Source organism: Toxorhynchites rutilus, chromosome 1, assembly GCF_029784135.1.
Source record: "Toxorhynchites rutilus septentrionalis strain SRP chromosome 1, ASM2978413v1, whole genome shotgun sequence".
NCBI classification, from domain to species: Eukaryota; Metazoa; Arthropoda; class Insecta; order Diptera; family Culicidae; genus Toxorhynchites; species Toxorhynchites rutilus.
This window is the reverse complement of record NC_073744.1, coordinates 3,779,114-3,804,650: the sequence shown is the minus strand read 5'-3', so window position 1 is coordinate 3,804,650 and position 25,537 is coordinate 3,779,114. Positions and strand designations below refer to the sequence as shown.

Genomic DNA, 25,537 nt, shown 5'->3' with positions numbered 1-25,537 from the left:
ATCCGATTGTAGAATTTTTATAAGGGCGAACCCTTACTCTACAAGTATGAATAAACAAACAAACAAATAAACAAAACATTCTGAAGTTCAGACCAAATGATCTACCATTTCAAATACAGCAAGTTTTTTTAAATCTCATTCCATCTATTCAGCTTGGTACATGCTACAATTCAATGGTTCTTACTTATTAGAGTGTCTCTTTTTACGACATAGTTGGTCTTGTCGAGCAATGTTGGCCTTATCCAATGGCCTGCGGATCGATGCGGCGTGTGTAGCACGACATGTACGACAATATTGGAGCAACTACGTCATCGTTGAATCCGGTCCAATACTAAAATAAGCATATTCAATACCAAAACAACTCTGCTCAGGTGTTTTGGCATTGACATAGAGTTTTTTTTAACATCACATGCACAAAATTCATATACTCTATAGTATTCATTTTACAAGCATGCATACTAAAGGATGTGTCACATCAAATTGCATCACGGAAAAAACGCTGTAGAAATTTAATTTTTAGGAATTATATCTTCAGCTTTCGCTTATAATCAGATAAGAGTGTATAGATCACGTTGGCCATGCTTCACTGTCAATTTTTCGTAAATTTGGAAAAATGTCGTCGAACGAAAAAGAGCGTCGTGAATTAATCCTGTGCACTCATTTCGAGAATCCGGAGTTGTCACATCGGGACATCGGTAAGATGCTGGGGATCGTCCAATCCACGGTCAGCAGAGTACTAAAACGATACTTCGAGAACCTAACCATCGACCGGAAGGTGAAGAACGGCAAAAATGGATGCTCCGTCAGTGAAAAAGATCACAAGCGCGTAGTTAAGCAGTTTAGACGTGATCCGAGAAGTTCGGTCCGGGATGTCGCCAATAAGCTGAATTTGTCAACTTCATTCGTCCAGCGGACCAAGCAGCGGGAGGGCCTGCGTACATACAAGGTTCAGAAGGCTCCTAACCGCGACGAAAGGCAAAACATGGTGGGGAAGACGCGAGCCCGGAAGCTGTACATCGAAATGCTGACGAAGCCGCATTGCCTGGTAATGGACGACGAAACCTACGTCAAAGCGGACTTTCGTCAGCTGCCGGGCCTGTTGTTCTTCTCCGCAGAGGACAAATTCAGCGTTCCGGAGGAGATTCGCAAGCAGAAACTATCCAAGTTTGCCAAAAAGTACATGGTGTGGCAAGCGATCTGCTCTTGCGGAAAGCGGAGCGCCCCCTTCGTGATGACCGGCACGGTAAACGGGCAGTTTTACCTTAAGGAGTGCCTACAGAAGCGCTTACTACCACTATTGAAACAGCACGAGGGCCCGACCATCTTCTGGCCGGATCTCGCTTCGTGCCACTATTCAAAGGACGCGTTAGAGTGGTACGAAGCCAACGGGGTCACCTTCGTGCCAAAGGAAATGAACCCGCCCAACGCGCCGGAGCTTCGCCCAATAGAGAAATATTGGGCGATTATGAAGCAGGCCCTCCGGAAGAACCCAAAAGTTGTCAAATCGGAGGCGGACTTCAAGAGAAAATGGATTTCTGTTCAAAAAAAACTACAACCTGACGTTGTACAGAACCTTATGGACGGGATAAAGAGGAAGGTGCGAGCATACGGGCTCGGGCTCAAAGTATGTATAAAAAGAAAATGCCAAAAGTTGTTTAATAGTTTTTATTTTACTGTCTAAAATTTTCAAAAGGATCGGTCTACTGGGCGAATTTCTACAGCGTTTTTTCCGTCATGCAATTTGATGTGACACACCATTTATGTATAATTTTCCAAAAATACTCAAGCAGGACGAAATACTTAAGAATACCTCATTCTTATCTTGATACCAAAATGTGTTTTGGACAAGCCTGATATAAGAAGTAAAATACCAAAGAATAAAACCAAAAAGTTGGAGAGAAATAGCTTATCAGTGCCAAAACCTGATACTTTCAATACCAATGTAATACTTGAGCAGAGTTGTTTTGGTATTGAATATGTTTATTTTTGTATTGGACCTAATAAAAAACTATTCCACAATTCTAATACATATATCACTGCAAAAAATCAGTGCCCGGAGACGTCAATTTGACAGTTTTGCGTGTTTTGTTTCAGCTCCCATTCGTTGCAGTTTCCGCATGTCCCTATTCAAACGATAACGAATTGGAGCTGAAGCAAACCACACAAAAAAAAGTCTAACCGAGGTGCGAGGTTAAGTGCGAAAAACATAGAAACGAAGATGGTCGAAAGAAACTCTACAGAAATGTTCAAATTCGCGGTAGAAGAAAAAAAAACAGTGGATTATGGATAGGCTCGATGCAATGATCCATAACCAGCAACCGTTTCGCCACGTTATTTTTTCAGCGATTTTATGGACATGAAACTATAAAGATGAGATTTTTCAAGTTTGAGATAAAAATGTGCAAAAAAGAATTCGTGCCAGTTGCATCGGAAGAAGTAGATGTTTACAGAGAAGGAAAACGTATTGTAAAAATTCGTGAAGCCAGCCAATGTCCCAATACTCCTTTTCTTAAAAAAAAAATTTGTACGTATGGTGGCAGGTATCAAAATCATTATTTTCATTATCAGATGACCAATTTTATATATGAGTGATTTTTTTTAGGGCATATCTTGAATCATTGACCTTTCTTTACTTAAAATGATAATTTAAAATATGTTGTACAACAAAGTTGTTGGAAAATCAATGGATCATTTCGGAAAAATAACATTAGGACATGTTTTAAGTTCTCAATGTTTAAGTAAGATTTTTTAACGTTTTATTTAAAATGTTATTTTTCCAAAATGAGTAATTGATTTCCCAACAATTTCCAGCAATGATTTTTTCGAAAAAAAGTCAATTATACAACGCCCTTATACAAATCAGTCGCAATTAAAATTGGTCATTTCAAATTGAAAATTATGATTTTGAACAGTTGCAACGAGATTTAAAAAAATTAGAAGGCTGGTGTAGAAGGCTCGACCGCATTGTTAACGTAGGACTACTAAATTATTACCAGCGTGGACAAGCGTTACGGAACGAACATTCATCTTCTGTTTTCGCTGAAGAACACAGCTCTCACCCCAGGAAAATTTCTTATTACATCCGGCTTGAAATACGCTGCACTCTGGAGCAACCTTTAACCCGGAAACAATGAACGGCATTCTCTGCGTTTTTCATGTGACAATAACTTGTTCTGTCTGAAGCATCAAAAATTTCTTCCAATTTTGAGAAGTTAAAAGTGTCGTCTACCATAGTTTGAGCCTCTTTATCTGCATTCCTTTAGTTAAGCACGAAATACGTTTGGAGTGCAACCTCCGAAAGCACTTAGATCCTTCTCGGCGAAATTCCTAATAAAGCACACTCGAGAGCCGGTTGCCGAAAGCAACACTGCATTTTGACGCCACTTTTCACCCGGATACATTGCTCGAATTCACGGATATTGAATAATCGATCGGAAAAAGTCACCAATAAGTCCCCTGAATTCACAAAAACTTCGAATATTGAATGAATGATGATCCATTGTTGCCCTCGCGAGAGCAATACGCAAGAAATTTGTCTCTCAAAATCAAAATCCCAAAGGCAAAATCTCTGTAAAACCTGTCAGCATCAGGAACAAATGTGCTTCCAATTTTCTTCAATTCAAAACCTTTGAGGACTAGAGAATCACAAAGTATACATCAAACAGATTTTAGGTGTGCAAATCATTAAAAATCATTCGTAGCAAAAGTAGTTAGAAACATTAACTTTATTTAAAAAAAATCGTGACCTGTTCTCTCATTTGTCACCCTTACTGAGAGTCGTAGTTCTACATAAAAAAATGGTACATGAACAATATGTGGACACCCAACCCCCATGTATATCACCTCTTCCTCAAATTTAGTTGCCTCGCTATAAAAATTGGTTTCATGATTTTTTTTTTTTTTTATTCTTTATTTGAGAGGTTTTCAGCCTCCTGGGCTGGTTCGCCTAGGTTTCATGAATGTTTTCAGAAGTCTTGCCATTTATCCGCTGGATGCTCCAAAATATTTCGATCAGTTTGGTTCTAACATATGTTTGTTAATGAATGCAACATCCAAATTTACGTATGACGTTCCACAGCTCCGAGAATTTTTTAAATAAATTGATGGATCGATGATCTACTTATCCCGTCTTGCGATAGTTGTGGTCCGCCTTACCTGTGCCAAAACGACACAGGATAAGACACATCTCTAAGTTCATCTACACACAATCCCCAACACCACCGACCAGCATCACTTGTTAGAGAACGACCGTTCTCCTGCTTCGACTCCCCAACTGTCCGTGTTTTGCATCGTTTATCTGTTGTTTTTGTTGTGCTTCCCTCAGATGCTGCTACGTCCCGTTGGTACTTCCACCCCCTCCGTTCACTCACCGCATGTGTGTGTGTGTGTGTGTGTGTAGAACAACTCATCATCATCATCAGCATCAGCAGCAGCAGCAGCACCAGGGCTGAGTAAAGAGGAGATATGTACCTTTGCCGAGGCTATTGCCGGATAGAAGCTTTTAGTTTAGCTTTGACTTGTGCTACAGTAACACACACCGTGTTGATTGACTCGTCGTCAGGTGCGTGAGTGCGTGGCGATCGTCGTTCGTGGGATTGTTTTGCTCTCGCGTTGATGTTACTGTTTCAAAGGGAGCGCGAATCCGAGAATTAGAACGCGAAAAATATCACAACATTCGGCGGTTTTCTGTTGTGTATGCATGAATATTGAAGCAATAATTTTTCGTGCCCAAGTGTTAATGTTGTTATAATTGATTAGTGGTGCTAATTGTGTATTCTGGTGTATTTCTGTTGTTGTTGTCGTTATGGATGAATGGAAACGGTTTTAATCCGACCACATTGGATACGAATTCCGGGATATACAAACCATTGGAATATGCCAACGTTGTTCTGTTCAGGACGACTCTTGAAGTGAGTACAATCTCTAACTGCCAGGCACCGGATCTAATTGTAATCCAAGTTCTGCCGCTAAAAACACGAATTTTCGTACGAGTTGATTCTCTTCGATATGCGGCGTTTGGTTTTTTTGCCGCTCCGTCCGTGTATCCGCGTTCATAACACGCTTAATTGCGTACGTACGGTTTGACCTTAGCATGGACAAGCAGCGTGCCGCAAAAAGCGTCTTGCGCTCGTTGTTGGTCCATTTTTCGGTGTTTTGTCGCGACTATCCACCATTGCTGTCGCTTCGACAACAGCTGCAGCCGCGACATGATTTTTTTTCATACCTATCTTCTTATCCTAGCATTTTGGGGACATCACTTTTTGTCTGGGGCATCACTTCCCCGTAAAAGTGGCTCAAGTTTATTTTGTGTCCACTGTCTCCTGTATTCACAGCGCCAAGGTTTGAGGTCAAACCTTAGACGAAATAATGGTTCTACAATTGCTTGTCATTTGTCATCTCCTCTGCACGCGCGCCTCACAACGGTTGTCGTGTCTCATAGGTAATTATGAGCGACCGATAAAAACTCGCCCAATAATAACTAATATACTCCAAACACCAGAGACACCAACGACACCACCAACCCAACCGGCATCTCGTTGTGATCAATCAAATGGTTCTTTTTGGTCAGACTTTTTGCTGTGAATGACGACGACGACGACGGCGCGGACGGTGCTTTTTTGGCCCGGTGGTCACGCCGAGAGTAGTACAATGGTTGTGGTTTTTGCTAATGGTTAAGATCCTTTTTTCCCTTTCCTTCACTCGAGCCGAGTCAGGCCTGTCTCTCTCTCTCTCTTGGTCAATTTATTTGTTTAATGTATATTTCACGTTTTTTTTCGGGACTGACTTCAGAACGTCACGTAAGGTGTGGAATTTCCAATCCGATGTGACGAAGGAGGGCAATGTAGCGAATTCTGGCGAAAGGTGGTGGCAAAAAGAAGCAACAGTACATTTTGTGGCAATTATTTAATTTGATGGATAATTTTAGAGGGTTGACGGACATTTGCCTTGGCATGAATGCGATGATTGGGGGTGGAGAGGAGCTTATCCTGGCCCTAAGGAATGGAGTTCAATGGCTTGTTTTCATGTGATAATTTGGCCTTCTCAATTGACATAAATAAGACTTCAAATTTGTTCAACTCATAGCGCTCGTTTCACTGTCAGAATATTGTTTTTTTTTCGATTTGATTGTACGTTGATTTACGTAAATCTTAAATTTATCAATCGAATAAATCTCTGGTTTTTGGTAGTCAATCTATAGATTGAACTTTTTCCTGGTTAAGTTGTAACTTAGTGCTCTGTTCGAGGAAAAATCAAATTCGGATGAAAGAGCGCCCAAAAAACTCATGGAAATCTAAAACTTAAAACTCAAAATTGAAACACTCCAGTCAGAGTCCAATTCAGAACCGATTGTGAGTCTGATATCCGGATCCATGTTTGTAATCATGGATCGAAAAACTCAGATATCCGAAATATATACGTAAAATGTGAATCTACTATGCTCATATAGAATTTCATAATTTGAAATTTAAATGCTCTGATTTCAGCCTGGAGCTTCTAGATTCTAGATAAGGAAATATAAAAACTTCAGTTCAAAATCTAGAATTCAATGTTTTTTTTTCAACTCAAACTTGAATGTGGACGAACAATCGAAATTGAAAAATTTTATTAAGAAACGCTGGTGTCCAAGACACGAAAACAGAATTATCTCTTTAGTAGAAATTTTTGCTGGCTCTGAACAGGGCCATTGGTTTGCGCAGATTTTTGTAAGTGACTGAAGATGGTTAATTCATCCGTCTTGCCCTAGGAAGAATGTTGACTATCACATTCACATTCCTATTTTGCAACAACCTGTGGATTCACTAACAGGGTCCGAAATCGAAAAAAAGGTTTTTGACAGATTTTTTTTCTTCGAGATACAGCGCGGATTCGATTATATACAGTTTCTGATTTCTTTTTCACTGTATATAATCGAATCCTGTATATAAATAAGTCAAAAAAAAATTTTTTATTCGTTTTTTTTTGCATGTATTTTTCGTTTTTTGAATATAAAAGAGGAATTTGATTTTTGATTCATCCCCTTAAGGTCAGAAAACACCTTTCTCACATGAAAAAAATAAATTTATCTAGATCTCTAAGGAGATGTTAAACGATCAAATTTGATGAAAAAAAATCCTTCTACGCATTTGTTAGAATTTCAACAATGACAGAGTTATAGAACTTTTTTTTAGTTTCGGACTCTGTTTCCGCTTACTGGCTCTTCAATACAAACTACCCTACGGAAGACGATTCTTCTGCTTTCATTTGAAAGATGAGAAAATTTAGTACAAGATATAATAGTGGAACAACTAAATTAGTAATTTTTTATGTGTTATTATTAATTTTATCCTAAAAATTGACATTAAACTAGAAGGTTTCTATCAATCAAATTAAAGCTCTCTAACCGCTCCACAATTTGTTCTTTGACATCCAATTCCTATCTTCCTTAATTTGGCTGCAATATCGATATAAACAATTCCTGGTGAAAATACAAGCAAAATCTTCAAAAATCACGATTTTCACCCCACTTAAATTACACCTTAACGTTGAAAGGTTACATTTCTTCTTGAAATAAGTCATATTTGAAATATAAAAAAAAAAATCCAAACTGTATATAATCGAATCCAAAATTGTATTTAATCGAATCACATATAATCGAGTCCGACCTGTAACAGCAAATCTCGAATTTTCGTGCAATTTTAAGACATTTGGCATCAAAAAAATATTTTTCGGAAACCCCGATTTCTTTAGGTGATTTTTCGATTTACAAAAAAAACTCAAACTTTGACCGCTTTGCGCCACTCTCCCTTAAGTTCGATTGAGCTGATATTTAGCTTGGATGGTACGCACTAACGTTCCCAGTGGAACTATCGCCTTCTCAACGTGGGTATTACTTGCGTCAATTTTATGAGTGGTACCTAGTTGAGATTCCTATGCCGGATAACACGCCATGAATGTATTCAGGAGTGGCAAGCTCTAGAATACGCATGATCACAGTGCAAGTCGGAACAAATTTTCTTTGACGAAAAATCCCTCGGCCAGAACGGGAATCGAACCCGAACCCCCGGCATGATAATGTGGGACGCTAACCACTCGGCCACAGGATTTACTTTGAAAAACATTATCGCTACGATTTGTATTAACACACGTGTCTTCAAATTTAATCTAAATCTAAATCTTTCGAAAAATATATATATTATTTTTCGAAAAAATTAAAAAAAATCATAAAAAATATATATTTTTGATATTGCAAATTAAAATTTTTTTTTGTAAAAAAAAGGTACTAATTTTTTTCTCAGCGTATATTTTTTTATGTCGGGACATCAATACTCTATAACTCTTTCTATGATACTATTTCCGTAGGACTCATAGTTTTCGAGATAGAAATTATCAAAGGTTGCTCTTACTACAATCGACACGCCCTTTTCAAAAGTTACACTTGTGTCAAAAAATTCCCAAAGGCTGTGGAAAACTCATATTTCCTCCAACCCGAACGGAATACAAACTTTCATTCAAATCAAAAATACTCATGTTTTGTCATTTGTCGATTTCATGTGGAATATGTGATTAGTTATTTGGGGACTGCGGTCATCTTGGATTTGGATTTTCCATGATCTGCTATGTTCTACTAGTCGAGAAATTTCATTTGATACCCATATTGATGAGGCTTTGAAAAAAATATATATGACGCCATTTTGTGGTGGCGACCATTTTGGATTTGGATTTTTCATAAATAACTGTTTATTGAATAATTGAATTATTCTAAAATTTCGCTTCAAACCATACATATAACCCCAAATTTTTACCCTCATCCCCTATTTTTAATCACGATTTCAGTATATTTGTATAAACTATATTCAAATAATTTAATCGTCGGTCGTCTTTTTCAAACAGAACGAATTTATTTACGTTGTTAAATGACAGATAACGCTACGTCCGCTTCATCGAACATTCGTCCACACAAGCGCAAGTAATCTCTCGTCTAAAAATTCGTCTAAATCCAGGTGCATTGCCGACGAGCAGGAAGCCTTTTTCAATGAGCACAATACATTATTGAAATTCTTCAAATCACACATGCTCGGATTGCAAAACGATAATCACGCTTTTGTCATCAATCCTGAAAACAAGAAAAAAAAACAATAATCTGGAACAATCAAGAAAAAACAATAATTTGGAACTCATCGTTGACGTACACCATTCATAGAACTCTCTCCGTGATCTTCTTCATTGCCACCAACGCTCCCGTTTCGCTTTCTCAACGTAGTATTACTTGAGTCATTTTTATTAGTACTTAGTTGAGTTTTTCTATGCCAAACAATACGCCAATATTCTGAGTGACAAGCTCGATGAATTATTATGTGTATCGTATGGTGAGTCGATGCGGCCAGAACAACGCCATTCCACGATGTCGTAAGCAGTACCAAGGTAGAGGTAGACAGCGAAGGGTTGCGACTCCTACGACACAATAAACAGGAGCGTCGTGGGGAAGAATACATTTACTTGCGAGACACTATCATGAGCAACGCCGACACAGCCTTTGCTATTGTCAGACCCAAAACGCAATGCACATGACATTACAGCACGTGCGCTCAAACAAAAAATTAAGTCTTCAATGAGTTTCATTACAACATTACACGTATTCAGTCCCACACGTTGTTGAGTGTATTCGGTTGAATGACGGTTGAAAGGATGATTATCTCATACACACATTTTTGGTTGGTTAGTGGAAAAATTGCGCCCTGAGATAATCGATGGTGTAATTTCCTCGGAAATTCCAAATTCGTTTACCGATGAACTACTCACCCGTATTCTAAAATCCTATTAAGTCAGAATCATTTTGTATTCTGTGATTTGTTGAACTGAAATATTCACTAGAACCAGAGATGCCAGCTTTCCTGATTTTTCAGGATTTCCCAGAGTTTTTGGCACCTTCCCTGATACCCTTACAAACACTCGATTTTGCCCGATTTTCCAAAAATGATCCTGATTTTTGTAATGAAAATTATCCGAAATAAATATACTGAGATCTCTATCAATGTTTCCCTGGTTGAAAATGAGAACTATCACAAGAGCTCTCCGATTCGGATTTTAAAATCTCACATTAAATTTTTTTTTTTTTTTTTTTTTTTATCTGTATTATAGTGATTTTCAACTCATTTGGCTGGTTCGTCACTTTTTACTTCCATTTTTGGAAGAATGTCGGGAGTGAGAATTGAACTCGTGACCTTTAGCGTGAGAGGCATGGATGTTACCACTACGCCAGATCGCCTCCCACATTAAATTTAATTCTCCTGATTCAAAGCTGTACCTAGCATTTCTATCAATATGCATCGTTGCAAATCGGCTGATTAAGCTTTTCCAGTGTAAAGATCCCGAGTTATTTACGCTATGCACGAATGCTTGGAGTTTTCGAAACAGTGCAAAATAATTTCATAACCATATCATTTCCTCAAGAATGTTTTTCACTGATCAAAAGAAAGAAGAATCAACGAATCCACTGGTTTTGGTATCTTTAATGAACATTTCACTAGCTCCCATAAACTTGAAGACCCTTGTTCAGTATATGTTGCCGACCTGGCTGCAATATATCATGCAATTAAGACCATTGAGTCCTTACCACTTGATCACTATTTTATTTTCTCGGATAGTTTTAGCATTATACAATCCTTGAAACAACAGACGAAAGCATCATATTTCCTTATCAAAATTAGGAATGCATTGAATTTTCTTCTTGATAAAAGTATTCGAATCACTTTCATTTGGATTCCTTCCCATTGCTCTATTCCTGGTAATGAGAAAGCAGATACACTCGCAAAGATGGGTAGTATGCAGGGTAAAGTTTTTGAAAGACAAATAGCGTATCGGGAATTCTTCTCCATTTCCCGACAGCAGTCACTCAGCAGTTGGCAAAACCAATGGAACAGAGAAGAGCTAGGGAGATGGCTATACTCTATTATCCCCACAGTTTCAACGAAGGCCTGGTTTAAAGGGTTAGATCTTGACAGAATTTTTTTTAGAACTATGTCTATGATTGATGTCCAATCATTCCGCGCTAAATGCGCATATCTTCCGCATTTGTCTTGCTACTAACAATTTTTGACATCGCGCACGTTGTTTGGTCATGTAATGAATTTTGCAATGAAAGAATCAAACTGGTTGCCGAACTAGAGGCTCAAGGAGTACACAAGACGGGTCTATGGTACTAGGTGAGGCCGTTTCGTCACTAAGTTGGTTAGGGGAGCGGTATATGAAAACAGTACGGAAGAAAGTAGAAGGGGAATTATTTGCTTGTAGCGTGAAAGAGACAGACTGATCACGAGCGACCTTCGGCAATAGCGTATTGTGTTTTGTTTACAAACAAAACACAGTAGACTTCCAAGATGGCTGAAGAGTGGTTTTAGCAAGTTGGCCCACCTTAGTATATACTTCAAGGCGCCTTGGGAGTACACTCACGCATGCCAGCTCGCAGAACTACGTATATTTGTTATAGACATACATTTATTCGATTACAGATGCACCATTTTGTTCCACAATATTTCAGCATCCTTCACGAAACTAAATGAAATGAGAAAAGAAAACAGAAAGAGAAGTCAGCTCGCATACATACAAATCATTTTTAAGCTTTTAAAACAGCTCATTATTTGCGCATTTGATTCTCCAGCACACGAAATGGCATCATTTCTGCCGAAGATGAAATGTTTTCTGCCAACGCTAGTTCGGGTGTAGAAGCTTATAATACAGATTTTCTTCCAGTCCCACCAGCCCCAGACCATGAATACCTTCAGGCAAAACCCTGCTTTTCGTTGCGTTTATGAAACGAATCGCAAATTAAGATGCGTTCATTGAAATGTTTTTCGGTGAAAAAAAAATTATTCTGGAATCCGGTCGGATTTGAAATTACCACAATGTTGCATGTTTGAGTCAAATCATATCGAGTTGTAGCAACATGGAATTTCCAGACAACCCAATAGAAGCGTATTACAAAAATTACCAGAAGAAAAACATCATTGCAAGAAGCAGATCTCCAGAGATACGGCCCGTGCACCCATGGAACAATTTGTTGTTCGTTTGAAATTTCGGAAAACCTTGTGAGTTCTCGAGAAATAAAAACGGAACAGTCAATTAGAGTGGAAGCTAAATCGAAACGCGAACTTAAGTCGTGATTTTTAATACTACAAAAATTCCAACATTCTTTGTGTCTTATGGTGTCTTTATACTGACGGAATTCAGGGTCCTCTATTGCCGATTGAAATGAATTGAAAACGACTAAGTCCTCCACCATTTTCGACTGATTCACTATCAGATTTTCGAGAATACGTCATCTTTCGACCACTGAAGGGCTTCAAATTCCGACGAAATCATACAGGTATTTCACTCAAATCGTGTAGCGAAGAACAAATCAACATCTAACAAACAGCAATTCAACCGCCACTGAGTGAATAAGTAACCTGTAACGCACGCGGATGCTTAATTATACAGCTACACTCCAGTTCAGCTGCAGATTGTGTGCCGTTTAATTGACAACGGACGCAAATTATAGCCTATTAGAGAGGTTCGCATATGTACACACATACACATGCACACGAGGGGGCTACCTTATGGAACACTCATTTCGAGAGGGAGCAGGGGGTTCCGTATGCACGCAATATTTTTCGAGTCCTCTCCCCCTCGCAAGCACACACCCACGGTTTCAACAATTTCGGGTGAAGCAAATATGTAAAATTCCTTTCAAACACATTCAATTGAATAAATCCACCGAGGATTGCTCTTCCTTCCCAAACAGTTGAACCTTGACCCACAGCGCGAAGCAGCACCGTGACCGTTCAAGGTTCAACTCGTCGACGGTCATCTCGCTGGCACAACCAACGACGACCAGTCTAGTGCTGTTGGCCTGCCTGCTAACCGGCTGTCTGTGGTCAGTTAGATGCGTACAAAAACGCAGGCACGAAATAAGACCTCGAACTCTGAGCAGTCAACGGCAACGTTAAAAATTCGTTGATGAAAAGAAGGGGCTGGAGAAGGCGAGTGGGTTGTTGTAAGGCCAGGGAAAAAAAACAGTACGCGGCAGCAACTACCGCAAATTATTACATCTCTGTCCACGCGAGACAACTACCGCATGTACCGTACCTTTCAATATTAGCACCGGCAGCAACAAACCATTCAAACAAACGTCGTCGTGTACATACGTGCGTTTTAAATGCTGGAGCGTAAAAAAAAATCTGCGACATGACCTTCACCATTTGGAAATTAGAGAAAATCATATAGAATTATTTTCCCTTTGCCACCCACTCACGGCTACTCGCGGTAGCAATGTGTTACTCTGTGGTGGTACCGTGCCTCTGCCTTTGTCAACTACCGCCCCCTCGAGGCAAATCTCGTTCCACCTAATCGTTAAAGAAAAAAAGGCATAATGCGTCTCTCCCAAAAGTACGCTACGCGTGCATAGGTGAATCTATGTTATCAAACGGAGAGCTAATGGCGAGTTATCAAAGCTCAAGCGATTAATTATTATCGTGTCATCCGTTCGCAGGTCTGTAATTTAGCGTTTGTTCACGACAAGCGAATATTCTGTTGCCTTACCTGGAACCGAAACACAGCAAAAAAAAAACAATACACAGGAAAATAGTCGGTCTTGAGTCAACATTGCACCCCAAACGATCTCTCACTCTCTTTGACGAAAAATTCAGCAATTTTAACAATTCATTGAGAACGAGTCAAATAATTAATGCAAGATTTTTTTTTTCTCTACTCTATTTTCATGATGCTGCTGCTGCAGTCCCGCGTACCGCTGAGTCGCGCCGTCTCGATGGAACAGCGCTGGCAGGATCTAGCAAACTTGCTGAGCTTTCCACCGGGCATGGGCGTGGGGATGGGAGTGGACGGAATGCCGACGGCCCATCCACATCCGCACTATCCGCCGCACTACTCTTATCAGGTAAGCTTGGGGAGGTTTTTCTCTCAATGCGTTCAGTGGGATGACAAATGAGTGTTGAAAATCACATTTAATACGGAAAAGGAACCTCCGTGTAACAAGGATGTAACACTTGGACAATTAACACACCAGGATAACAATAACGATTTCTTTAGCCCACCTCGGCTCCAATAGGTGCTAAACAGAAGTGATTAGATTTGACGAGTCGTCTGATTTGGGGTTCTACCCTTCAAACGATTCGTGTCAAAAGTTCTAGACGATTGAACGTTTAGTTCACAGTTTTCCTACACATTTATTGTGTAACTGGTTTTTATTTCAATCGCAGTGGGGCATTCTACAATAATCGATTCATTCGATTAATTTTCTTTATGTATTCGATTAATCGTGCGAATATTGAAAAGGGTTACAGGGAAACTTCGATATAACGTACCCTCGTTATAGCGTTCCCTCGATATAACGTCACTCGATATAATGTTCATTTTACCTCGATATAACGTACACATTTTCAAAGTCCAAAGGAATATTTTTTTGATTATAGTTTTTCTGAAAGAACAATAAATTATATGTATTTTGATACTAAAGCTTGATTTGTACTCTTAATCAATTCCGAAGTACAACTGTTTTGGGATTCCAGCTTCTAAATGAATCAAATTTTAATTTACTGTACGAAGGGAAACATCATGAGAAAGATTAGCTTCGTCTTCTAGTTGAATTTTCTCATTACCCTTACTCAAACAGCAACACAATAAAGTAATATAAGCTACGTTTCTGAGTTCTTTATTATGCTTCGATATAACGTACAATTCGATACAAAGTACAATTTTGAAAGTAAAATGTACGTTATATCGAAGTTATCCTGTATGATGTCATAATTTTAAAAGTACAACAAATATAATTTTAAAAATAAACATCGAAGTGCACAATATAGTTTTTGAAATCCGCCCGAATCCGCCCATTTTGAGTATTCCATGTTTATCCCTAAAATAGCCATGTTCAATATTTTTCCATATCATCAAACTTCTTCACTAAAATATGTATTCTGAGTGAAACTCATATAAACGAGGAGCGATCAAGCTTCCGTTTGCAGTGGAGGATCATTGTTTTCAACTTCTAAGCTAGGGGGTCTCCGTAGCCACATTGGTTGCGCGTTCGCTTAGTAAGCGATCGATCGTGAGTTCAAAACTCAGGACCCTCATTGACCATCTTTGTGTTGTTACAGAATAGCTTCGTCCACGCAACAATCATCAGCGATGGAGATCGATCCACGGTCGAAATAAGATCGATTCATCCCATACAACTGCTCTGCTCTGCAAGACACATCGGGCTGCTGTTCTATAAATAACTCAACAATGATCAACAACTGTCTCCGCTGTCCGGTGGTCCAACTGGATAATGGAAGAACAGACAGAATACTCTTACGCCTAAATGGCTACTGTGTGAATGTGCCATATGTAATGGTATAGAAGGAATACTGGCGAACGGCAACTGTGTAATGTGCTAATTATAGATATGATAACCATGTGACATGTACACGATTAAAATTCGGCTCTGTTACAGCTGAAATGCTAATGAGCCTTAAATAAATAAATGGGATAAAAAAAAACTTCTAAGCTACATCATATTTGAACATAAACTGAACTCTGCGTTCTAAGTCCGAATCTACGTGAGAGTAAATTTCACATGGCGAATTGCTGATACATTTTTATCTGCAGAGTACATGTGGGATGTTGATAACTCATGTTATTATGACATTCGTGTTTGTTTCAAGGGGGCTTGGAATCCGGGATTAAATTACATCAGGGATTCTCAAACAATTTCCGGCAACAGACTCCTTTTCCGGAATGAATTGATACCTCAGATCCATATGGAGTAATTCCATGCCTCTCTTCGATTTTGTTGAATCTTGGTAGGGGTGGTGGGGGCAAAGTGGTCACCTGCTTGTTTGGTAGTATAACTATTGACTAATGACACCGTATTGATAGGCACCTCATGTTTGAAGAATTTGATGAATTTTGAGTCACTCTGTTCTTCAGTAGAGCTGTCGCATGTCGAAATATAAAAAAACAGAAGTTGCTCTCTCGATAGCCATTCGGCCGTAGTTCTGTGCCTATGGTGTCTAAGTAATTTCTCGTGAAATTCAGTTTGTTCAATCTGATATGTTGGACAAATCACCAATTTGGACGACTGTTCACATATTCTAGGAGTAGAGATGTCTAAATTTTTCGATTATTCGATTATCGATTAATCGTCGGATCATTTTTAAATATTCGATTCATTCGAATAATTGTCTTTCAGTATACGATTAATCGAGCGAATATTTTTTTCTTGTAATAATAATGAACAAACATTGCATAATAAAAAAGATTATGATATTATAATTTTACAAGTTACATTAAATATTATTGTAAAATAAACATGGAGTAGAATCATGGTTTTTGAATGAAATGATATTTCAGTATATTGATAAATTTACCATTTCATGATTTTTTTTGTATCACGTTGTCTATCGGGTTGCCGATGTCAGATGGTTGCTGTCGGATTAATAAAAATCCATAGCCTAACTTGACCTAAAAATGTATTAACCTTGAAAATGGTTCCTGTTTTCATTAATCGCGATTACTGTGATAACTATTCGATGTATTCATATTTTGATTTTTCATTATTCGATACCAAATTACTCGATTATAATTGCAGATATTCGATTATTTGAATTAATCGAAAGATTAACCGACGTCTCTATCTAGGAGAGGTGAACGATTCATTAGCATAGAAATTACTTTGATGTTTGGGGGCAAAGTGGTCATAGGTGAATAACGACATAAATGTTCTGTTTACTAAAGCTGATAAACCGCATCATCCGCCATTCCCAGCTGACGGAAATACAATACGAATATCCAATATTTGGTCATAATTCATAAATCAAAATATCAAAGATCAAAGATCATAGTACAAAACCAATTGCTCCAATCGATCACAGTTCTACGTCGAGCTTCTTTTCGTGCTACTAGATACAAACAGTGTCTGGGATTACAGTTCGACCGGTCACTGGTCGCATTCAAAACCATCCTAAGGCTAGGTTCTCTGTTAGGTCCTCACCATATGCTTATCCCTTTACTCTGCATTTTAGCACTCATTGGAGTCAATGTAGGTTAATACAAATTGTTATTGTTCGTGCAACGTGGAGAGAAACTTTTTCTGATTTTTTCTTTGTTTAGTATGATCTGACATATGGAATGATCTAACAGTAACAGTAACTGCTTAAAATAAATAATATTTTCTATCAAATTTGATGATGAAAAATCATAAATTGATTGTTTCTGTCCAAGTATAAGATATCAAGGGCGGTCAGGGCAAAGTAATTGCGCGAAACGCTTTGAGGACTTCCTATAATTTAACCACAATTAGACGGCATCCCGACCATATCGACTTTCTGATTCACATGTGAACATCGATAAAACGTAAGCGGGCCAAAAATAAGTTACAAATGCGTAATACAATAAACACCAACGGACAAACATCCGGGAGGGCTTCCAAGGTTACCCATAATAAGGGTGCGAGCAAAACAAAGCCCAAAAAAAACCACCATCCTCCCACCACTGAAATACCGAGTCCAATATCCTTGTGAATATCGGGGGAGAGAGAAAAATAACCCCATCCAACTTTGTGGTCCAAACCACCAATTAAGTACGCAAATTTTCGGGCTTAATAAACTCCCCATTTGCTACTCACTTAGGGTTCGCTTCCACGAACCAGCAAAACATCGTGATGCACTTGTTCTTCACCCCAGATTATTGGCAGTCAAATTTTCAAGGTAGTATCGCGCTCAGACTCCCACCAATAATCGGAAATAATTGATTCTGATTGCTTTGTTTCATATTACACGTTCGATTGGGGCGCTGGGAGAAGAGGGAAAAAATGTAATAATGAATACGCAATTATAGGGTTTTACTGCTGACTAGATGTTTTGTTATGGTTTCTATCTCTCTGGGTCATACACAAAGTCAATCGGTAGACGGGTCAACACAAAAACACGTATCCTGGATTGATCTGCTTCCATCATATATGGCGCAGACTGAGCAATCCCTAAAAATAGGATATATTATTGTTACAATGATTCCGATTCTCGAGAAAACTATGATTACCATTTTGTTTTGTTTTCTTTCGCGCTTCCCAACAGGCAACCGGTGCGATACCGCAACATAGTCAGTATCACTCGCATGCAGCCGTTCTACAGAACGCCTCCCTTGCGGATATTGGGCCTACCCAGCCCCATTACGGACCAAATCTAGGTTCAGCTGTCTCCACCAGTATGCATTTGACAAATTCCACCTCCGAGACAGACGCTGGTGCCACCGGTTACAAGATGGATCACGAGATGATGTACTATTCGGTGAGTAGCATGGTACGCGAATCTAATAAAATATAACCCATTAGTAAGCTTTTGGCATATTTATTTCATTCAACTTCAATACCATAACCGTATGCTCACATCTTACGCTTAACTCCGCTCTTAAGGTTCTGTACAATATCTGGCTGCAGCTTATTCTTTACGGGAACCCACTTCTTCTCCATGTTTCCTCAGATTTGATCTCCTTGGAAAGCTTCCGTAATGCCTGCTTCATAAAAGTCTAGTATTTTTCGATGGGCCTTAGCCCCGGTACGTTGGGAGGATCATCACTCCAGGGCTTCCTTTGAATAGTTGCACGAAGCTAGGTCCGGCCAGAAACTCGTAAGGCCCTCGTGTTGCTTCAACAGAGGAAGCAGGAAGCTTCTGTAGACAGTTCTTGAGGTAGATCTGCCCGTTTAGAGTCCCGGTAGTCACGAACGGCGCACTCCGTTTGCCAAATGAGCAGACAGCTTGCCAAATCATGTATTTCTTGGCAAACTTTGGAAGTTTCTGCTTTCTTCTTCTTCTTCTTCTTCTTCTTGAATGGCACTAACGTTCCTAGAGGAACTTCGCCGTCTCAACGTAGTATTACTTGCGTCATTTGCATAGTACAGGTCGGACTTGATTATCCGGAATATTGATTTTTTTTAACTCCGGATAATCTAATCCTCCGGATAATCGTGTCATAAAAAAACACGAATTTTTCTATCGGTAAACGTAATATGATTAAGATTTGCACTTATTTATTAAACGGTTTTATCTAGGTTGACCCGTTTGTATGTTTGTGACTTTGTAACTTTGTAAATTTGTCTGTAGCGCTGTACCACATTAATTGAAATTTAACCCTCTTCTTGTTGATCGATTGATCTGAAATTTAGAACACATCTTTATCTCTGGTGTCATTATAAAACTGCGTATTTCATTATCTTGAAAATCCAAGATGGCGGCCGCTACAAAATGGCGGCTCACATATTTTCTTAGAACCGCTTCAATATGGGTATCAAATGAAAAGGCTTGATTAGTAGAACACAGTTATTTTCGAAAAATGTAAATACAAGATGGCGGCCGCTACAAAATGGCGGATTACACATTTTCTCAGAACCCCATCAATATGTATGTATGCAAATGAAAGGGATTGACTAGTAGCACACAGATAGTTATGAAAAATGCAAATCAAAAATGGCCACCACCACAAGATGTTGCCATTTTTTTTTCACAACCCCATCAATATGGGCATTAAATGAAAGGGCTTTACTGGTAGAACACAGTAGATCCTGAAAAATCCAAATCTAGAAGACCGCAGTTCGCAAATAAACAATTCCTTTTCAGCTTGCCCTGTTTGTATGTATGTTTGTGTGTTTTGTAGGGTTGTCCCACACTAATAGAAAATTGACCCCATTCCTGTTGACTGATTTATCTGAAATTTGGAACATACATTTAATTCTACTGTCATTATAAAACTGCGTATTCCATGATCTTGAAAAATTCAATTTGACCGTCGTTAAAAAATGGCTGAATGATTTGACTTGGAGAACCCGAAACATAATAAACATATTCAAAAAGGTCGCCGCCACTAAATGGTCGACTATGTATTTTTTGCAATCCCATCAATATCGGTATTAAATGAAATGATTTGACTAATAGAATACAGTATATCATGAACATGAAGTTGGAATTCTGTATAAACATACCATGAATTAGTGGCTCCGCAAAGCTCATGCGATTGAGCCTTACGAATAAATGAATTGGGAAAAAAATCATGAACATATTCCGTAGAAAATTAGGTAAGAAATAAACGTTGGATTTCCATTATCCACAGTTAGTTGTTTCATCATATACCCCACGATTTTATTTTAGTCTCATCATTGCCCTAGATTAATGAAGGAACGGATGTGATAACTACTAACTGCTACCTGTCTAATTATATTCTAGCTTTTAGTACATTAAACCGTTTAATATAAAAAGTTTTTTTTACTTATTTTATTTTCTAGTTTTTAGTAAATTATTTGTATCATTAGTATACTTCTCTACATTAAAACCATTCAAAAAATTTGTTTTTGAAATTTTTATTTCTCACCTAACTTTCTTCGGAATATTTTGATGATATAATGTATTCTATTAGTCATAGCGTTTCATTTGATACCAATATTGAGGGGATTGCAAAAATACATAGTCGACCATTTTGGGGCAGCGACCTTTTCGAATTTATGTTGTTCATAGTGTAGTGTATTCTTCAAGTCAAGCCATTCGGCCTGATTCTGCGTGGTGTGTGAGGTGAGATGACAATTGTCACTTATGTCACGCGATTCCACCAGGCGTATGCCGTGAGAAATCTCACTTGAATGAACTCTCACCTTATTCCCGCTCTCAAATATACGTGACGATTGTCACATGAACTGGGATTTCTAGGTGACAATCGTCGACATGTCTTGAGGTGTCGACAGTGCATAAAAACAAATGAAAAATGGAAGAGGAATAATAAGTGTCTTTTTGGGTTGTATAGAATCGATAGTAATGGTATTGTATGTATCAATAAATTCAATTTATCTTCAATTTTCACAGTACGAAAGACAAATTGCAAGTAGTTTGATTTTTTTTGTGAAAGCGGTAGTGAATCTGTTATCCCTCAATTGGACGAATAAGCACACCGGATTTATTTCCATTTCATGAAATCTATTTATTTTCTCTAAAATATATCTATAAATATATCTAGCCGCGAGTCATCGTCACCGAACTGCATATCCATTTCAGAAGCCGTGGTGTATGCTCGAGCCGGAGCCAGAGCAACAATTTAACACTGAGAGCGCAGAGAGCAGCAGCAGCTATGACCAAAACAAACAAAAATGCTAAACTTTACAGGATGCAATCAACCGTTTCACTAAATCTAAATCAAATACCTGCAAATTCGGCAGAATGTCTTGATACACTAACAACAGGCCAAGTTAAATCAGATCTATAAATACGGTACTGACTGCAGCAAAACAAATATCTGACCTCTCTGAGCGAAACAAATAAAATTCTGGGATGCCAGATGTTTTTTCTCAATTATATGCGATAAAAATCTGAAATATTTGTAAATATGTGCTAATGTCTGACATACTGACCAGCTTCGTTTATCATATGGAATCAATAATGTTTTGTCACTATTTTAAATAGCCTGCAGCAGGAATAAAATGTTGTGACAAAAGTTAAATGTCTGCAAATTCATGAACATATGTGCGAATGTGGCATCTCTGATCAGATTTGGCAACCAGCAGAATGAACGCCTTGTCACTTGCTGTTCATCCTCTCACATACATAAATTAACCTCTCACGGCATCCGATAAGACTGTAGGAATAGAGTGAGGAGAGTTGCGTGATGGTGATGTGACAATTGTCAGATCACCTCACACGCCGCGTAGAATCAGGCCGATTTAGCCATTTTTTAGCGGCAGCCAAATTGAATTTTTCAAGATCATGGAATACGCAGTTTTATAATCACAGTAGAATTAAATGTATGTTCCAAATTTCAGATCAATCAGTCAACATGAACGGGTTCAATTTTCTGTAATGTGGGACAACCCTACAAACCACTCAAACATACATACAAACAGCGCAAGGTGAATGGAACTATTAAAAAGGAATTCTCGCTTAACTTTTGAAAAGGTCCTATGTAACAAAAGTAAACAAATCGAGTTAATGGATGCACGCTCTTAGCTTTCAATCATTGAATGCATTACAAAAACAATCGTTCATGTATCTTTCTTCTTCATCTTTTTATCGCCGATACAAAAAATATCCAATGTGCAGATTCGTATTTGAAGCACTCGGCTGTTACTTCGGACGCCACTTTCCTCCGACGCTCGGAACGTCCGAAGTAACAAAGCAGTCAAAACAACACAAAGTCGTACTTCGGTCGTTTTGGGTTTTTGTTTCTTACAGTCGTTGTTAGCGATTTCAGTGCAATTCAACGAGTGATAACAATAATAATATGTCCTTAGAACGAAATGCTGATATTTGAATTGCTGTTTAGTAGTTAGTTTCAGATTCGCATCGTGCAACGTAATATGTCCAATGTGCAAACGCGGCAGTCAAAACGTCCAATGTAACATTTTTCGTTCCTAGGCTTCAAATTTAAGCTCAAATCACTGAACAACAGTTACGATTGGTTTTTCAGAGTTATTCTTGACTGCTAGTGGTGAAAGTAGCGATAGAGATCGGTACCTTTCAATACAATTCGCAGATTAATGTTCGGGTCTTCAACTTCGTTTTTCTCGAGTTGACGAAAATGATACATTGGACCTTTTCAAAAGTTACGCGAGAATTGTTTATTCGGGAACTGCGGTCATCTTGTGGTGGCAACCATTTTGGATTTGCATTTTTCATAAATAACTGTGTTCTACTAGTCAAGCCCTTTCATTTGATACCCATATTGATGGGGTTCTGAGAAAATATGTAATCCACCATTTTGTAGTGACCGCCATCTTGGATTTGCATTTTTCATAAATAACTACATTCTAATAGTCAAGCCCTTTCATTTGATACCCATATTAGCTATTCAATATGGAATTATCATACAAAATATTCAAAATTTACGAAAATCAAAAATAAAATACTCTGGATAATCGAGTCTAAAATACCGGATAATTGAGTCTCGGGATAATCGAGTCCGACCTGTATTACTTGCGTCTCTGCGTGAGTTTCTATTTCTGAAGGAATTTCTAAGTTGAAAGACATTACAAGTAATCACTAGGACTAGTCCTGAAGAATATCAAAAAGTAGTATACCGCGGGGGTCAAGTCCTTTCTGTTTTTTTTTTCGTGTTTCGCATTCGAAGTTGCGTGATGTCTCAGGTCTCAGCAGCTGTGGTAGTACAAATAATGGGAACAGGGTTAAAACTCGTTTCATATCACCCTGTTCTCCGGACTTGGCTCTCTCGAACTTCTATGTGCTCCCCAAATTGAATAAATGGCTGGCTGGAACAATTGAGCAATCATCGTTTTTTTTGGGCAAAGCTGTTTCCTTCGAGGGCAATACACTTCGTATAGCGAGTTTCCAACATTTCGATTCCCTTTCTGTAGTACGAAACGTCTAAGTCTTCGAAATGTGCCTCAGTGCCACTCTGCAGACAGCCTAATGGATCCAGGAGTGTGGTAATGGATCCACTGTCACAAAACGTCAAAAGAAGACCTCTCGATTACGCTTAAACAACGCCAAACCGGCTGTTGAATTGACAACGCGCCGCTGTTTTTGTCGAAGGTTAGCAAACCCGATTACATGTTTTACGATTTCTGCATTCGTAGCTTCTTTTGGTTTTCCAGAGCGAGGTACATCTGCGATGCTTATACGACTCATTTTGAATTTACTAAACCACGGATAAACTATTGTTCTCGAAGGAGCAGAAGCGGAATAAAATTTCGTCAACCACTGCATTGATTGCTCAGGAGTTTTTCCCATCAAAAACAATATTTGATCAAAATAAGGTATTCCTTTTTTCCATTTTCTATACGAATGCTCCGGTAGTGACATTTAAACAACTGTAGTTTATGAACAAAAAAACGAAATGTGATGAAACTTCACACATGAGCCTCACAGAATCACACAGATGAACCTATCGAAATGAATCTTGTTTATTTTTTAGTGGCGTCATTTGTTGGAAAATCTCGGGACTTTTCAGCCCATGTAGTATACCGTACCCCGGATTCATTCTGTTTGATCGTCAGCATTGTATACGAATTTTCTATTTGCAAAAAAAAAAAAGAAACTACCTTCTATAACGTAGTGCTATAACAGAGGGCTGCACTGATTGTTAATCCCCGATCCTGTGATGCATACCTCCTGTAGCCTGAGATCTCAAATCCGTTCAATACACAGCGTAGATCCCTAACAGCGTACAAATGAGACTAAGCCAAATATTTCTCCCATTTTCTCACAGAACACCTCATCCGAGATGAATCACACCGATGGATTTCTGAGCTCGATCCTGGATGACGACCTCCAGCTGATGGACATTGCAGTCAATGAGGGTAAGTTGGTAACCATTCATTCTTCAAGTGACAACATGCGATCTACTCGTCGTTCACTCACTGACTGCGTTCGGCACAAGCTCTGCTGCTGTCACACTGCGAAGCTTATCACCTACTTATCAGCAATCCACGGTAAGCCGATGTGGTTTCGTTATCGAAGACACGACCACTTTGTCAACGCAAAATAGCAACGTACATCACGACTCTGCTTTGACAGTGGTGTGGCCTGATAAATCAAACGTGTGTACCTACATACCGTTGATTTCTCTGTGTTGCCCGAGTTCTGCACGTTCTAGAGGCGGACGACCAACGGGAAAAGAATAGCCATGTGAGGGTGCTGTGTGCCCCGGCGGCGTTGTGTTGTTTGGTGGCCGAAGAGCGCGCACGAGCGAGAGCTACGAACGAACGAACGTGCGCGCGAACGAATGAACAAAAAAAAAAAAAGTTTTATTTTTCAGGCAGATTTTGTTACACCGTGTTTACTATTTTTAAATGCTTAGTCATGTCGCGATATGTGTGTGCAACCCGCACCAGCTGAATTTATACACAATTTTTTCCCCCACTCCCATGCGGTTTAAATGTACATTTTTGCTTTTCAATTTTCTCCTCACATCCCCGTCCGAAATTAATTTTCGTGCTATCTGCCTTTCGATTGATTTTCGCCCCGCGCGCTCTCGCTCCCGACCGCGAAGTAGAAAAATTAGTTTTCATTTTAAATTACTCCGAAAATTCTAACCGTCGATTAGGGACCGTCGTCAACCACTCGGCGGAAAGAAAGTGTAGAAGCTCTTGACGATAATTGGCATTAGTTTTGTGTGTGTTTTGTGTGCCCTGATAGCAGTGGAAAAAGTGAAAACTATTTCGGTACATCAGGCGGTGGTAAATGAGAATAAAAAAAAAATAAGCTGGAATGTCATCGCCTGAATAAGTTGTCCATCATCGCGCGATTATTCGCAGTTGAGCTACGTGACCAAGGAAAAAATTGTCACTTTGCACATGGTTATTCCAAGTCGCCCAGTGGCGCGCAGAAGAAAGACTTGATAACGCACCAATGCTGGCGGTTGCGCGTGTGGATGTGTGTTGGACACTACTATTCTTTCGCTAGCGAGCGATAAGATAACGCGAGTCGTCGAACACTCGCGCTTTCTACGAAATTTGCCTGCCTTCGCACACCGACTTGTCGCTCCGACTCCTGTCGGTGGCGGCCGTGTCAAGGTCTTCCCAGACACGGTGGCA

At 39.0% G+C, this 25,537-nt stretch overlaps 1 protein-coding gene and 1 long non-coding RNA gene across 5 annotated transcripts in view; one reads left to right on the top strand and one right to left on the bottom strand.

Moving 5' to 3' along the window:
• Nucleotides 1-25,537, top strand: part of LOC129774792 (segmentation protein cap'n'collar) — a 164,967-nt gene that overhangs the window by 125,122 nt on the left and 14,308 nt on the right. For all 4 annotated transcript variants that reach the window (XM_055778794.1, XM_055778873.1, XM_055778954.1 and 1 more), the window contains 3 exons: nucleotides 13,754-13,912; nucleotides 18,087-18,299; nucleotides 24,211-24,301. In XM_055778794.1, coding sequence (XP_055634769.1) covers nucleotides 13,754-13,912; nucleotides 18,087-18,299; nucleotides 24,211-24,301 — 463 coding nt within the window. The remainder of the gene's footprint in view (nucleotides 1-13,753; nucleotides 13,913-18,086; nucleotides 18,300-24,210; nucleotides 24,302-25,537) is intronic.
• Nucleotides 17,858-25,362, bottom strand: LOC129774985 (uncharacterized). Its single transcript, XR_008742833.1, has 3 exons — nucleotides 18,382-25,362; nucleotides 18,052-18,321; nucleotides 17,858-17,992 (listed from the first exon to the last, which is right to left on the bottom strand). It is a non-coding gene; the product is annotated as an uncharacterized LOC129774985 (long non-coding RNA).